General features: G+C 40.8%; 1 protein-coding gene across 1 annotated transcript in view; it reads right to left on the minus strand.

Annotated features, from left to right (window-relative positions):
* Positions 1 to 2651: 2651 nt before the first annotated feature.
* The window catches only part of slc2a6 (solute carrier family 2 member 6), a 28683-nt gene continuing 14757 nt past the window's right edge, over positions 2652 to 16577 (minus strand). The window contains exons 2-8 of the mRNA XM_085784694.1: positions 7689 to 7960; positions 6564 to 6660; positions 6377 to 6476; positions 5766 to 5959; positions 5381 to 5556; positions 5004 to 5302; positions 2652 to 4010 (exon numbers count right to left, since the gene is read on the minus strand). Coding sequence (XP_085640820.1) covers positions 3682 to 4010; positions 5004 to 5302; positions 5381 to 5556; positions 5766 to 5959; positions 6377 to 6476; positions 6564 to 6660; positions 7689 to 7960 — 1467 coding nt within the window. The 3' untranslated portion in view covers positions 2652 to 3681. The remainder of the gene's footprint in view (positions 4011 to 5003; positions 5303 to 5380; positions 5557 to 5765; positions 5960 to 6376; positions 6477 to 6563; positions 6661 to 7688; positions 7961 to 16577) is intronic.

Below are 16577 nucleotides of genomic sequence, written 5' to 3' on the forward strand. Positions count from 1 at the left end.
CAGGTGTGCCTGACCATAGTTGTGAGGTCAGACACACCTGGATTAATTAGTTGGTCCCCCCCCACACTTTACATTATACCGTGACTATTTCATATCGTGAGTCCTATGTCGTATTTTGTAACGTACCGTGAATTGACTATTTGTTACACCCCTCACTACATACATACCACCAGTTATTATTTATTTTTAGCTGTATTTATTGTTGTGTTGTGTGTGACTGGTTCTGTGACAGCAGTTGACCACATCCTTTCTTTTCCCATAAAATGACCTAGCCGAGATGCCCTGCTTGAAAATAAATATATTTATTTAAGTAAAATACAGTTATACTGTTGTAATGGGCAAAGCTGTGCATGATAATATCTGATACTGCAGTAATTATTAGCAAGCCTTCCAGCTTGAAACAAAATTTTGAATAATGAACATTGACCAAATTTCTACCCCTAATCTGGCAACGTATCTCATGGGATACATACATTTCAAAAGCTGCTAAGTAACACCACAAACACAGTTGGAACATTTTTTCTTCATGAGAATGTTTAGACAACTGTTCTAATTCATTTTAGGAATTTAGATTGTTGTTTTATTGAAAATAAGTATGACTAATATATGATTAGTTCCACGGAAGGAAGCAGGTTCTCCACCACCGGCGGCCATGATGTTTTCAGATCAGGCTGACGAAACGATGAAAGATAGCCTGAACCAAATCATATCATCTAGATGCTAATACCAGACAAGACTTTTGATAAATGCAAACTTCATTAGTGAAAACCTCCCAGCACACCCCCTACAGGATGTTAAAGTGGGTGTATCTCCCGGTGCACGTTGCCTGTTTAAGGGTTAAGTGGTTAATCCCACTGTATACAACTGACTAATACTTATTCATCCAGTTTTTATTTGAGACCAGATGGACAGGTAATAGTAGAGTAACTATGAAACATCTTTATGGACAAATCACTTGTTTGAACATATACAGTAAGTTGAATTTTTTTTTGTAACATCTGACTATCAGTTTGTACAGTACATAAATGGTACATACATATTTACAACATATGTGTTATTAATCATATGTATTTTTTTTCATTGTCGTTGCTTTTTATGTAAATCAGACACACATTTCAAAGTTAGATATATTTCTCAACTTTAAAGTAGACAAGAGTTGATGTTTCTGGTGTTTTACAAGATGGAAACAGCACAACAAATTATATTCCAAATCATATTGATAAGTTGTATCCCTTTTGCATAGTACTGGTTCTCATGTGATTGTGATTTGTATGTAAAGCAGGTATCATTGTCTTGTCATTTAAGACATAAGTTTTACATAATAGCGTACTCACACCATGCATTACAAACAAATGCACACAGATCAATCATCTTGAGAGATAAACACCTCCACTGGACCAGCAGCTCATGCCTGTGTGTACTGTATGCGTGTGTATTTAATCAACCTGACATTAAGCACACCTTCCAAAAGGTTGGCCTCAGTCCAACAGCACATTAATGACATGTTATTAAACTTGATACTGTCTTTGATGTCTACTGTTCTGTTTGGACGGTTGGTTAAAATACTGTACATCCACATCATCATTTAATCAAAGGGCACACACACACACACGCACAGACACACATTTAAACCTGCAGGCTGTCATCTATGTCACTCACACACTGTACAGATTTACTACACATAGACATGACTTTTCAAACTCTCTGAAGTATTAAAATATGTACAGACAGTGGAAGGTAACAGGAGCACAGACAGGACAAACCACCACTGTGTAATGACATATTTTCAAGCCTCAACAACGTGATGAATGTTTGATCGTATTATATTTTATAATCATCCACCAGTACCTGCAGTCCTTTTCCTTCTTCTTTTCACTACATAATAATCTACAAGAAATAATTCTCAGTTTGTATTGATTTCCTTTGTTTTGGCCTAATTCAGTCTCAGATTTTAATCATCTGTTAATGTTCCTCATTCCACCCACAGGGACACACACTGCATTAGACATTTCTTTGTTCTTCTATCCAAAAGTATTTCATCTTCTTATAACTACTTTATTCTACTCTTATATCGTGTACAACTGAATGCTGTGACACATATTGTTATTATTAAATGATGTTGTTGTTTTGTATACATATTTCCTTGTGTTCAAATTCAAAGTGCTATTATTTCTTTTCAGTAAAAAAAAATTATACTAGTGGAAAGATTGAGCTGCAGTGAATGTGCATCACTGGATGAATCAGACTCGAACCTGTCACATTGTGGCATGTGACCTGGCCTGCTTAGTCAAATGACACTTCCTGTTCTCTCTTTTTTTAGACACACAGACATGATGATGGACCTGTTTTATTTATTAGACTGGAAGCTTCAGGGGTACTTCAGGTCTACAGATCTACAGGTTTTTTTTGTTGTTGTTTTTTGGCATTATAAACACCTACAAAACTTGTGTTAACTTCACCCTATAGGGTCCCTATGTACACCACACCTCTAAAACGCCACCTGTCAATCAACAGTGCTGCAGTGCTCTGTCAGTCCACGCAGTCCAGACTCTGTCATGCTCATAAATAAAAAATACTGATTTAACTTTAAGCTGAATAAATATTGTGTTGTAGCCCTTTGTGTAAGTGTAAGAAACCTACTTGGTTTTAGTCATAGTGACCTTTGACCTACAATGGTTGTGCACATGAGCTTTTGTAATGGTCCTTACATGTAAATCTGTGAATGCCATTTTACAGTAGTTTAAAATGCAGCACCTCTGTCTGCACCAGTCTGAGCTTCCTAATTGGCTTCTTGTGAGTTTTAACAGATTTTAAGACTTCACTAATCACCTTTAACATTCGTGTTGGTTTGGCTCCGAGCTACGTATCAGAACTGTTACACCGGCCCCCAGCCTCAGATCATCCTGAGGGACTCACCTGGTCACTCTAAAGTCCAGTCTTATCTAAATGTAAACTCATTTTCACTATCAGGGCCCCCAGCTTTGCCTCTCCTCAGACAGGGTCGACCTGCCTGAGGAGATGAGGTGGAATCTGTGACATCCTTTAAGTGACTTCTTAAAACCACTTTGCTTTTTCGTCATGTTGTCTTCTTGTTTTCTTCCATAATTTTTTAAAATTCCCTTTAATTTCTTACTTTATTCATTTCTTTTCGTTCCATCATCCTCAATATCTTTCTATTGTTTTTATTCCTTTTTATGGCCTTAATTTATCCTTCTTTTATTCAGTAGCCTACTGTGTTATATGTTTAATATATATATATTTTTTAAATATAAATCTGTTTCTTATTTTATTGAACTGTTTATTTCAGCTGCTCTTATCTGTTCTGTACTACTAATTTATTATGCCACTCCTCCTTTAACTCTTTTTTTATCCCATTCTCTGCTATCTGCTTATACCCCTGTATTTTATCACTTTCTCATATAATTACTACATCATCTGTGGTTCCGCCTGGTCTGTTGTCAGGTTCTGGTATTTCTTGTTTTGCTTGGGTTACCTGCTTGGGATCTTATGTGTTTTATGTCACTGTTGTTGGGGCCTTTTGCCATTATTCTTATGTGTTTCTGTTTTTATGACAAAACACTTTGTAGACTTTTGCTTTTAAAAGTGCAGTATAGATAAAGGAATTATTATCAATCGTAATTAGCAGCCATTCTGTACAGCTACATCATCCATGTGTGTGCTTCAATGGGACTGGGCAGTGGATTCACTCCGCCTGATGGTGAATGTCCGGCCGGTCCTGAAATAGTTCTCTATTTCCTCCAGCGAGCGGCCGCGAGTCTCTGGGAGAACTACGGCGTTGAACAGCAGGCAGACGACACACACCACTGTGAATAACAGGTAGGGCACATACAGGCCGTACATGTCCACAAGGTGTGTGAAGGCGTGGGTGAGCATGAAGGCTGTCAACCAGCTGACTGTGACACACAGACCAGAAGCCACGCCCCTGGCAACCAGCGGCAACACCTCTGACATCAGCAGCCACGTAATTGGGCCCCATCCCATTGCGTATCCTAGGAGACATTCAACAATGTGATGAGAAAGGAATCAGTAATGATATTGATAGCATGATAATGGCATCAACAATGACATCAAAAGATACGGATAAGTCACTCCTAAGTTTTATGAGGTTCATTAGACTCAAATATGAAAAAAGTCTAATACTGCTTTATCTGTTTCAGACAAATATTAGACATATAACACCACATCAACAATGTGATGGTAGAAAAGGTTTCCAAATCAAGTGAGGTCAACTCAAACCAATTTGGCAAATGAAAACACAAGGTTTTATGAGCATGAGCAGGTAAATATTAATGTAGGTTATAATATACAGTGGATAATCGTGCTATGCAAAGAAGATATAACTAAATGCCCCGTATAATAACTCTTATTGCAATGAGACAACCGGCAAGATGACATCACGTTTTACCTGGCGGATTATCAAATCTCCACCCAGTACATGAACTAAATGTATTTCCTTATGTTTACTTTAAGTACACAGTCGACTGTGAACTCAAATGAGCCGAGTACTAAGAGTATATAATAATTGTGGGAGTCTATAGCTTGGCAAGCAGCACTTTGAAGCTGTGTTCAAGCGAGTTAAATGCTCACATGCCTCTAATGATAGGCTAATGCTAAAATGCGAATGTTTAGCAAATGAGGGGAGGTCAGTTTAGTGAGCTAACATGCTAACATTTGGCAATTAATGAATGTGAATGAAATGTAAATATGATTGCAATTTTGATCATGGAATACCAGACTAATTTTGACCAACATTACATTTTACTCAGGAGTTGTGGTCCAGAAGTCTGGACCAAATTTCACTGTAAAAGGCAGCTACAGCCAACCGGTGACAACATGTTTCACTCAAAACCATATGTCAATCAATTGGTGGTGCTGATGAAAAGGCAATCAAATCTTCTTCTCAGGTAGAACAAATTTCTTGTTAATCCATACAGAAACAAATGAGATATTTCAATTTAGAAGAAGTCATTTTCAACACTCACCGAATATGAAAACCATAGTGCTGATGAGAGGAATGAGGCCGGCTGAATCTGGCTGGCCGCTCTCTAATACGTGTGTGATTGCGTTATTGAGGCTATTGTCCAAACTCATGGTGGTGTTTGGAGGAGAGGGGCTTGGAGGGCAAGGCGTGGTGTGGGAGATCATGGTCAGAGTCAGACTGGACAGGAACATCAGCATGCTCGACGTGTACAGGAGAGCTTTACGCCCTGCTTTGTCCATCAGACTGGCTGCCACGGCGACAGATAAGAGGCGGACAGCACCTACAATGGCAGCCTCATACCTGACGGATAAAAATGAATATGGGTTTGTATTTGCTAGTTGATATTATATATTAATTTAAATGGGATACATCTGATACCTGGCCTCCAAGGAGACTTTGCTCTTGGCAAAGATGGGTTCCATGTAGACCAGAATGGGCGTGACGCCAGTCATTTGCTGCAGGAAACGCATCACCACTGAGATAGCGATTGGCCGGTAGTAGACAGGCGTGGCAAGCTGAGACCATGTCACTTTACCCTGTGTGTTGATGCTGTGCTGCATTGGTAGGAACACAAAGCCCAAACATATTACCGGTAGTTCATATTCACTTTAAAACTCCTCCAGCATGTAAAATACTTAAGTGAATGTGTGATCCCTTAAATCCTCATCTGTCTCCTCCTGGAAATTTAGAGCAGCACATCTTTACCTGCTGTCTTCAACCCAAAAGCCTCCTTAAAAACTTTCAATTGCTGTCAGCCTCTTACCTTTATGGCACTGAGCTCGATGTGTGTGTTGTAGCGTTTCCCCCTCAGCCAGCGGAGGGCCGCCTCGGCCTTCTGCTCTCGTCCCAAAGAGAGAAGCCTCCTGGGAGAAGAGGGCATGAACGCTAGCAGCACAACCATCAGCAAAGCTGGCACCTCCCCAGCTATTGCCAGCCACCGCCACTCTACCACCAGACCTGTGCACATCACATCGCCATGCTGAGTTGAGCAACAGAGGAGAAACACTGTTGTTTCCATTAAAAATACTCAATTAGTGTATATTTATTGCTGCTTAAAGGGATAGTTCAACATTTTGGCAAATTGGCCCATAATCCCTATACTCTTAGGAGTAAGTTCGTTAGTGTATATTTATTGCTGCTTAAAGGGATAGTTCAACATTTTGGCAAATTGGCCCATAATCCCTATACTCTTAGGAGTAAGTTCGTTATCTTTATTTGTCGGTGCAAGCTACTTTTAGAACGGCGGAGCAGAGCCGCGAGCTGCTCAGGCAATGGCAATGGGCCAACTTGCCAAAATGTTGAACTATCCCTTTAATTGTTGATATTCAACCTCCAACCATTAAACCTGTGGCTGCAGGTTTTTGTAGCACTTACTCAGGGCGTAGAGCGCCAGGGTCCCAAACACAGCGGTGACCTGAGGGCAGGAGCCCAGAGCTCCTCTCACTGATTTGTGGGAGATCTCTGAGATGTAAACCTGTGACATCAACACAAAGATGGTAACATGAACACAGAGGTAAACCCCAATCAGTGCATATTTGCATCTGTAACCAGGGCGACCTACAGGAATGGATGCTGCAGTCATCCCACCCGCAACACCTGTGAGGAAACGACCCACTTGAAGCATCCACAAGTTCACAGCCGCTCCCATTAGCATGTACCTAAGAGACACAGATGTACAGATGATAATTAAAAAAAACAACAACACATGCAGAGTCATGTACACCATATCATATGTCAAACACATTGTGCTGTGTGTGTGTGCACTGAATAATGGAATTATGGAATTCTGCACAACATTGTATTGCTAATAGATATAATAAACTAATGTCTCCTTATGCAAAACTCTCTGTCTTATTAATTCAGCACAATTTAAACAGATCTGCAGGGTTTGTTCCCTGGTCCATGTCCCATCCCTTAATCAAGTTTCGTCAAAATCAGTTTGACCAAACTGAGAAAACAGTTTGTTTGTCCTTGGTGTGTTTGTTTGTCCTCGGTTTTAGTTCTTCAGAGAACTAAAAGCCATTATGCCCTACGATTGAATTACATTTTGTACCTCTTTACTCCCCGTGTTTGGACTGAAATGGGAAAAAGGCATTCAGTTTCTCTGCCCCCTTTGCTTGGAATACCCTTCAATTTGAAGTAAAATCATCTAACTTTATTTCACTGAGAGCCTTCCGCTCTATCTTAAAAAACCGACAACGGAAATCCTTTGAACAGTGCCTGTGCACTTGTCAAACTGCTTGCATTTTTCAATGTTTGTTTTGTTGTTGTTATCTGTCTTTATTTACTATGACGTGTGCTGCTGCCTTTCATGGCCAGGTCACCCTTGTGAAAGATGTCTTGATCTTAATGGGTCTTTTATCTGGTTAAATAAAAAAATAAAAAAAGAGTAGGTGTGTGGTCAACTGAATGCCATGCAAGTTGTACCTGTTTGGGTGGGACTTAACCCTGCTTTCATTTTTATTAGTTCATTTGTCGACATAGTGTTCAGCCCCATCAAACTATCACCTCACTAGAAGTAACTGAAAACAGCTGTGTGGTTGTGCAGGATCATTCATTTTGACTAGGGAACTGGTGGCTACTGGGGAATTAAAATAACAGTACAGTATAATAGACAACATAGAAACACTTGAGCACTAATATGTCATGTTGTGCGGTTCTTAGATTGTATGTTTCCTGGACCCACCCGATACTTGATGGCACTGCTGACACCATGATGCTCAGCTTCCGTCCAATCATGTCATTGAGCAGCATTGCCCCCAGCCCGCCAGCCGCTGCACCCAGAGAATAGATGGAGCCGAACCACGCGGCCTGCTCCGTGTTCATCCTAAGCCGTGGGTCGGCATCGGGGTTGTTGAGCTTTGGGAGGACGGGGGACGAGAAAACCAGAGAGTACCCGAAGTTGAAGTTCCCCAGGACGGCTGCGAAAACAGCCAGGAACAGTTTGGAGTTACTGATCTGGGACAAAGAGACATGGATGAGTTATGTTGTCACATTTAAAAGATAACCTGCACAAATATTGACCTTGGGAATGATAATGACAATAAAAAAAAACATTCTTTCAAATGAGATCTGTGTTCTCTCTACAGAAATAAAAGAAATAGATTCATGAATACGTGCACTTGGCTTTTGGAAGTGTTGTCCAGTGAGCTCGTCTTAGAGAGAAGTGAAGTGTTTTGAGTTCACACACTGTATTAGCTGCATGAGTGACCTCTGTGATATCAGGGGAAGTGAAAACCTTCACAGAAGGTTTAACTCCGTGGTAAAACTTTTGTGGGATAAAGAAGGCAGCAATATAAACTAGAAAATTTCCTCTCGGGAAATTTTGAATGGGCCACGGGAGCTACTGCGGGTTGTGCCATCTCTGTCAACATGGGAATCAAACCCACGATCTTAAGGTCAAGACAGAGCTGATCAGACAGACACATGATCATCTTTCTATAAGCACTGATATGGAGGAGCTGTAACCACATTAGGTTAACTGTGTGTGTGTGTGTGTAGGTGTGTGTGTGTGTGTGTGTGTGTGTGTGTGTGTGTGTGTGTGTGTGTGTGTGTGTGTGTGTGTGACTGTAATCACATGAAGCTGGCTCTAGAGTCTGTGTGTGTGTGTGTGTGACTGACTTGACACATAGTTAGTTAGTAGCTGCATCCTGTGTCAGTCTGATTTAGCTGTGTCTGTGTTTATAAACATTTAAACGAGCGCCAGGTGGATTGTTTATGAAGTTAACGAGCTCTGGCCTGAGGATCAAAGAGGTTACCACGGCGATAGGGGCCCCCGCAGGCTGAGGCAGACAGAAACGTGGAGAAAAACAGCCATTTTCTGCCTCTAAACCGGCCTCACAATTAGGCTTAGCATGACAAAACGGTAACTCCTATCAGAACAAAACACAGATCAACGTTGCTCTAAGGACTTAATGAAAATTTCGGTACGATTTGGTGTTTCTACAGTAAATATTTTGGCGACGCTGGCAGTTTTAAAACATCAGGCCGTTCTGCTCCTCTCAGAAAATATTTGTATTGGACTCAATGAGGAGCAGAGACAGACGTGGCCGCACTCAGAGGCTGATTCTGTAAGTTCTGTAAGTCTCTCTGATATTTTGAGCACATGACATGAGAGATAACAAGTTTGTCTTACAAATTCTGAAAAAATTATGTCTGTAGAGTGTAAATTGTGGCCATGGTGGCAATTTATCCAGAAAAAATACAGAATGTTTCTTCACTCTCTCCCACTCTAACCGATGATGTCACGCACTCTGACACGAACATTCTATGCAATACACACCCATTATAAACTCATAATTTCTCCAAAAATGATCATGGTCATTGATCAGGGATTGATCAAAAACTATATGACCTATCAAAACGTGGAGTAATGCGACAATACACAAGACTTGTGTCTACTGTTTAAAGTTTAAATGGAGTCTCTAGGTGAAAGTATGCCTGAGCAGTAGACTTTTGTTAAACTCCAATGATTGGTCTTTTTCGGTCTTTTTTTTTCGCCCGTCCCATTGACTTACATGCAAAATTTTTGCGCAGTTTTTCGCGACTACGTCGCGAAAAATTCGTAAACTGTTGAGAAAAGTAATAGCACAGCGATCCCGATCAGGACGCACGTTTTGATATATAATTTGTCCTGCAACTCTTCGAGTTGCAGGACTAGTAGCGCATCGAAAATCGGCCGGAAGTGGAAAAATAACTAGAAAATTTCCTCTCGGGAAATTTTGAATGGGCCACGGGAGCTACTGCGGGTTGTGCCATCTCTGTCAACATGGGAATCAAACCCACGATCTTAAGGTCAAGACAGAGCTGATCAGACAGACACATGATCATCTTTCTATAAGCACTGATATGGAGGAGCTGTAACCACATTAGGTTACCTGTGTGTGTGTGTGTGTGTGTGTGTGTGTGTGTGTGTGTGTGTGTGTGTGTGTGTGTGTGTGTGTGTGTGTGTGTGTGTGTGTATGTGTGTGTGTGTGTGTGTGTGTGTGTGTGTGTGTGACTGTAATCACATGAAGCTGGCTCTAGAGTCTGTGTGTGTGTGTGTGTGTGACTGACTTGTCACATAGTTAGTTAGTAGCTGCATCCTGTGTCAGTCTGATTTAGCTGTGTCTGTGTTTATAAACATTTAAACGAGCGCCAGGTGGATTGTTTATGAAGTTAACGAGCTCTGGCCTGAGGATCAAAGAGGTTACCACGGCGATAGGGGCCCCCGCAGGCTGAGACAGACAGAAACGTGGAGAAAAACAGCCATTTTCTGCCTCTAAACCGGCCTCACAATTAGGCTTAGCATGACAAAACGGTAACTCCTATCAGAACAAAACACAGATCAACGTTGCTCTAAGGACTTACTGAAAATTTCGGTACGATTTGGTGTTTCTACAGTAAATATTTTGGCGACGCTGGCAGTTTTAAAACATCAGGCCGTTCTGCTCCTCTCAGAAAATATTTGTATTGGACTCAATGAGGAGCAGGGACAGACGTGGCCGCACTCAGAGGCTGATTCTGTAAGTTCTGTAAGTCTCTCTGATATTTTGAGCACATGACATGAGAGATAACAAGTTTGTCTTACAAATTCTGAAAAAATTATGTCTGTAGAGTGTAAATTGTGGCCGTGGTGGCAATTTATCCAGAAAAAATACAGAATGTTTCTTCACTCTCTCCCACTCTAACCGATGATGTCACGCACTCTGACACGAACATTCCATGCAATACACACCCATTATAAACTCATAATTTCTCCAAAAATGATCATGGTCATTGATCAGGGATTGATCAAAAACTATATGACCTATCAAAACGTGGAGTAATACGACAATACACAAGACTTGTGTCTACTGTTTAAAGTTTAAATGGAGTCTCTAGGTGAAAGTATGCCTGAGCAGTAGACTTTTGTTAAACTCCAATGATTGGTCTTTTTCGGTCTTTTTTTTTCGCCCGTCCCATTGACTTACATGCAAAATTTTTGCGCAGGTTTTCGCGACTACGTCGCGAAAAATTCGTAAACTGTTGAGAAAAGTAATAGCACAGCGATCCCGATCAGGACGCACGTTTTGATATATAATATGTCCTGCAACTCTTCGAGTTGCAGGACTAGTAGCGAATCGAAATCTGGCCGGAAGATGAAAAATAATAAAAACTAGAAAAAGATAGCATTTCCTGCAGAAAATGCGTGTGAATGCTGAAAGCAGCTGAACGCTGTTGCTGAAGCAATGCTGAATGAGCTGAAGAAATTGTTGAATCAATGCTAAATTAGTTGACGAAACTGCTAAAGCAATGTTGAAAAGACTAATGCTAGAGTAGAGTAGAGTAGAGAGTAGAGGAATACTTTATTCATCCCTAGGAGGGAAAAAGCTGAAACATATAACTTGTAGTGTGAGATGAATGCCTTTTTAAAGGTAAAAAGCAGTAGAAATGCTAAAGGGAGAAGAAAACATTGAAATTCTGCATGTTTAAATGTAATGGTTAAATAGTTGAAATCTGCAGCTAACCTGACAGGAAGGACAACTGATGAACCAGCACTAACATAGCCGAAGCAATGGCTGAGAATATATTTAAAAGTAGAAGATGTGAGACTTTGTATGAAATGGCTGGAAATTACTTGAATTGTCAAAGAAGAGTTTGAAAAATTCCTGAATTTGGAAAAAAGTTAATGCCTACTGAAATACATTGTAAACTGACAGCAGAAGAACATTGTTGAAGAATATAGATCAAGCATTAGCTGAGGAGTAGAACATGTAAACAGCGGGTTTAATGGTGTGAAATGGTTGAGAAGAGCCTCAGTAGTTTAGGATACGTGTAAAACAATGTGTTCAACATGACCAAAATGGGGAAATGTGTATTTACAGTTTAAATAGCTAAAGAACAAAATTAACAGCAACGAGTCCATTAACTACAACAGGAAGATAGAGAGGTACACAAAACAGTCAGACAACTGTAGGAAAAGTGTGTGTGTGTGTGTGTGTGTGTGTGTGTGAGTGAGGAAGATATACAAAAAGTTCTGACCTGACAACTGTATGAAATGTGTGTGTGTTGGACGTGTGTGTCTGTTTGTGTATGGTTAGTGTGTGTCCATTTGTGTGTGTGTTTGTTGTGTGTGCATGTGTGTCTGTTTGTGTGTAATTGTGTAAATTGTGTATGTGTTTGGTAAGTGGTTGTATGTTTGTTGGGTGTGTGTGTGTGTGTTTGTGTGTGTGTGGTAGTTAGTGTGTGTCCATTTGTGTGTGTGTGTGTGTTGGATGTGTGTGTATGGTGAGTGTGTGTCCATTTGTGTGTGTGTGTCCATTTGTGTGTGTGCGTGTGTGTGTATGGTGTGTGTGTGTGTGTAGTAGTTAGTGTGTGTCCATTTGTGTGTGTGTGTTGGATGTGTATGCATGGTGAGTGTGTGTCCATTTGTGTGTGTGTTGGATGTGTGTGTATGGTGAATGTGTGTCCATTTGTGTGTGTGTGTGTGTCCATTTGTGTGTGTGTGTGTGTGTGTGTGTTGGATGTGTGTGTGTGTGTGTGTGTGTGTGTGTGTGGTAGTTAGTGTGTGTCCATTTGTGTGTGTGTGTGTGTGTGTATGACCGACAGACAGTCAGACAGAGAGAATGTGTGTGCGTTGCCATGGTGACGTTGCCATGGTGAGGTTACCATGGTGAGGTTGCCATGTTGAGGTTACCATGTAACTGTTGGCTGGTGGCTTTAAGGTATGGTGGCAGCTTTAACCATAGGCTTTAACTGCTCTGTGACACCCTCAAACAGATCTAATGTACGACAAATCTGTACTTAGTACGAGCAAAAGGTTTACATTTTCCGAACCATAAGACCTTGCTGAACGCGTCCGTGTCACTTTGGTGTTTCTAGAGTAAAAATTGTTGATTGTGTCGCAGGTTGGAAACTTTGGGACGTTTAGAAAATCAGCGCCTACTTTTGAATGGGAGTCAATGAGAGGAGAGAGGGAATTGGCCGCACTCAGAGGCTCCCAGTTTAAATTGTGTTCGTCTCTCTGGTTTTTTGAGCACATGAAGAGATCAAGGATGAGCTTGTCTACAAGCATGCCCGAAATTATGTGTGTAGAGTGTAATCTGTGGCCGTGCTGACAGGATAGAGAGAAAAATGTGAGAGGATTTTTAGACCCTCTGTCACTCTACCAACTGCCAACGTCCGAACATTCCGTCCCATTGACTTTCATGTTAAATCTGAATTTTGTCAGAAATTTTAATGATTTTAAAACTATACATATATCTGAAACTGTTGAAGATATCAATAAGCTGAGATATAGCTGAATAGTTGAAAGGTTTGTGAACAGTTTAAAAGTTGAATGAAGTCTGTAGCTGAAAGTATGCTGAAGCTATTAGAGGCTGAATGAAGCAGAAGATTTTAAGAGTTTGAAGACTGTTTCAATTCATTTCCTATGGGAGAAAAATTGCACAAAAAGTTAAATATTTTAAAAAGTATAAATAGTATGAAAGAGAAAAATAATAGCATAAATGTCCTGAAAAAGCTGCACGTTTTGATATATGAATTTTTGAAATAGCACAAAGTATGAAGAAGTAGTTAAACGCAGAAAAAGGGTGAAAGAAGTAAGAATAATAACTAGAAAATTTCCTCTCGGGAAATTTTGAATGGGCCACGGGAGCTACTGCGGGTTGTGCCATCTCTGTCAACATGGGAATCAAACCCACGATCTTAAGGTCAAGACAGAGCTGATCAGACAGACACATGATCATCTTTCTATAAGCACTGATATGGAGGAGCTGTAACCACATTAGGTTACCTGTGTGTGTGTGTGTGTGTGTGTGTGTGTGTGTGTGTGTGTGTGTGTGTGTGTGTGACTGTAATCACATGAAGCTGGCTCTAGAGTCTGTGTGTGTGTGTGTGACTGACTTGACACATAGTTAGTTAGTAGCTGCATCCTGTGTCAGTCTGATTTAGCTGTGTCTGTGTTTATAAACATTTAAACGAGCGCCAGGTGGATTGTTTATGAAGTTAACGAGCTCTGGCCTGAGGATCAAAGAGGTTACCACGGCGATAGGGGCCCCCGCAGGCTGAGACAGACAGAAACGTGGAGAAAAACAGCCATTTTCTGCCTCTAAACCGGCCTCACAATTAGGCTTAGCATGACAAAACGGTAACTCCTATCAGAACAAAACACAGATCAACGTTGCTCTAAGGACTTAATGAAAATTTCGGTACGATTTGGTGTTTCTACAGTAAATATTTTGGCGACGCTGGCAGTTTTAAAACATCAGGCCGTTCTGCTCCTCTCAGAAAATATTTGTATTGGACTCAATGAGGAGCAGAGACAGACGTGGCCGCACTCAGAGGCTGATTCTGTAAGTTCTGTAAGTCTCTCTGATATTTTGAGCACATGACATGAGAGATAACAAGTTTGTCTTACAAATTCTGAAAAAATTATGTCTGTAGAGTGTAAATTGTGGCCGTGGTCACAGTTTATCCAGAAAAAATACAGAATGTTTCTTCACTCTCTCCCACTCTAACCGATGATGTCACGCACTCTGACACGAACATTCTATGCAATACACACCCATTATAAACTCATCATTTCTCCAAAAATGATCATGGTCATTGATCAGGGATTGATCAAAAACTATATGACCTATCAAAACGTGGAGTAATGCGACAATACACAAGACTTGTGTCTACTGTTTAAAGTTTAAATGGAGTCTCTAGGTGAAAGTATGCCTGAGCAGTAGACTTTTGTTAAACTCCAATGATTGGTCTTTTTCGGTCTTTTTTTTTCGCCCGTCCCATTGACTTACATGCAAAATTTTTGCGCAGTTTTTCGCGACTACGTCGCGAAAAATTCGTAAACTGTTGAGAAAAGTAATAGCACAGCGATCCCGATCAGGACGCACGTTTTGATATATAATTTGTCCTGCAACTCTTCGAGTTGCAGGACTAGTAGCGCATCGAAAATCGGCCGGAAGTGGAAAAATAATAACTAGAAAATTTCCTCTCGGGAAATTTTGAATGGGCCACGGGAGCTACTGCGGGTTGTGCCATCTCTGTCAACATGGGAATCAAACCCACGATCTTAAGGTCAAGACAGAGCTGATCAGACAGACACATGATCATCTTTCTATAAGCACTGATATGGAGGAGCTGTAACCACATTAGGTTAACTGTGTGTGTGTGTGTGTGTGTAGGTGTGTGTGTGTTTGTGTGTGTGTGTGTGTGTAACTGTAATCACATGAAGCTGGCTCTAGAGTCTGTGTGTGTGTGTGTGTGACTGACTTGACACATAGTTAGTTAGTAGCTGCATCCTGTGTCAGTCTGATTTAGCTGTGTCTGTGTTTATAAACATTTAAACGAGCGCCAGGTGGATTGTTTATGAAGTTAACGAGCTCTGGCCTGAGGATCAAAGAGGTTACCACGGCGATAGGGGCCCCCGCAGGCTGAGACAGACAGAAACGTGGAGAAAAACAGCCATTTTCTGCCTCTAAACCGGCCTCACAATTAGGCTTAGCATGACAAAACGGTAACTCCTATCAGAACAAAACACAGATCAATGTTGCTCTAAGGACTTACTGAAAATTTCGGTACGATTTGGTGTTTCTACAGTAAATATTTTGGCGACGCTGGCAGTTTTAAAACATCAGGCCGTTCTGCTCCTCTCAGAAAATATTTGTATTGGACTCAATGAGGAGCAGGGACAGACGTGGCCGCACTCAGAGGCTGATTCTGTAAGTTCTGTAAGTCTCTCTGATATTTTGAGCACATGACATGAGAGATAACAAGTTTGTCTTACAAATTCTGAAAAAATTATGTCTGTAGAGTGTAAATTGTGGCCGTGGTGGCAATTTATCCAGAAAAAATACAGAATGTTTCTTCACTCTCTCCCACTCTAACCGATGATGTCACGCACTCTGACACGAACATTCCATGCAATACACACCCATTATAAACTCATAATTTCTCCAAAAATGATCATGGTCATTGATCAGGGATTGATCAAAAACTATATGACCTATCAAAACGTGGAGTAATACGACAATACACAAGACTTGTGTCTACTGTTTAAAGTTTAAATGGAGTCTCTAGGTGAAAGTATGCCTGAGCAGTAGACTTTTGTTAAACTCCAATGATTGGTCTTTTTCGGTCTTTTTTTTTCGCCCGTCCCATTGACTTACATGCAAAATTTTTGCGCAGTTTTTCGCGACTACGTCGCGAAAAATTCGTAAACTGTTGAGAAAAGTAATAGCACACCGATCCCGATCAGGACGCACGTTTTGATATATAATTTGTCCTGCAACTCTTCGAGTTGCAGGACTAGTAGCGCATCGAAAATCGGCCGGAAGTGGAAAAATAATAATAATAAGAAAAAATCCACACAATAACAGTAGTGCCCGGGCTTCGCCCGGGCACTGGTCCCTGCAGCTATTTCATAGCTGTTGGGACCAGTGCCCGGTGCGATTGCCCGTGGCCCTAACTAGAAAAAGATAGCATTTCCTGCAGAAAATGCGTGTGAATGCTGAAAGCAGCTGAACGCTGTTGCTGAAGCAATGCTGAATCAGCTGAAGAAATTGTTGAATCAATGCTAAATTAGTTGACGAAACTGCTAAAGCAATGTTGA

This window comes from Trachurus japonicus, chromosome 8, assembly GCF_045865225.1.
Source record: "Trachurus japonicus isolate A0001 chromosome 8, Traja_1.0".
Lineage (NCBI taxonomy): Eukaryota > Metazoa > Chordata > Actinopteri > Carangiformes > Carangidae > Trachurus > Trachurus japonicus.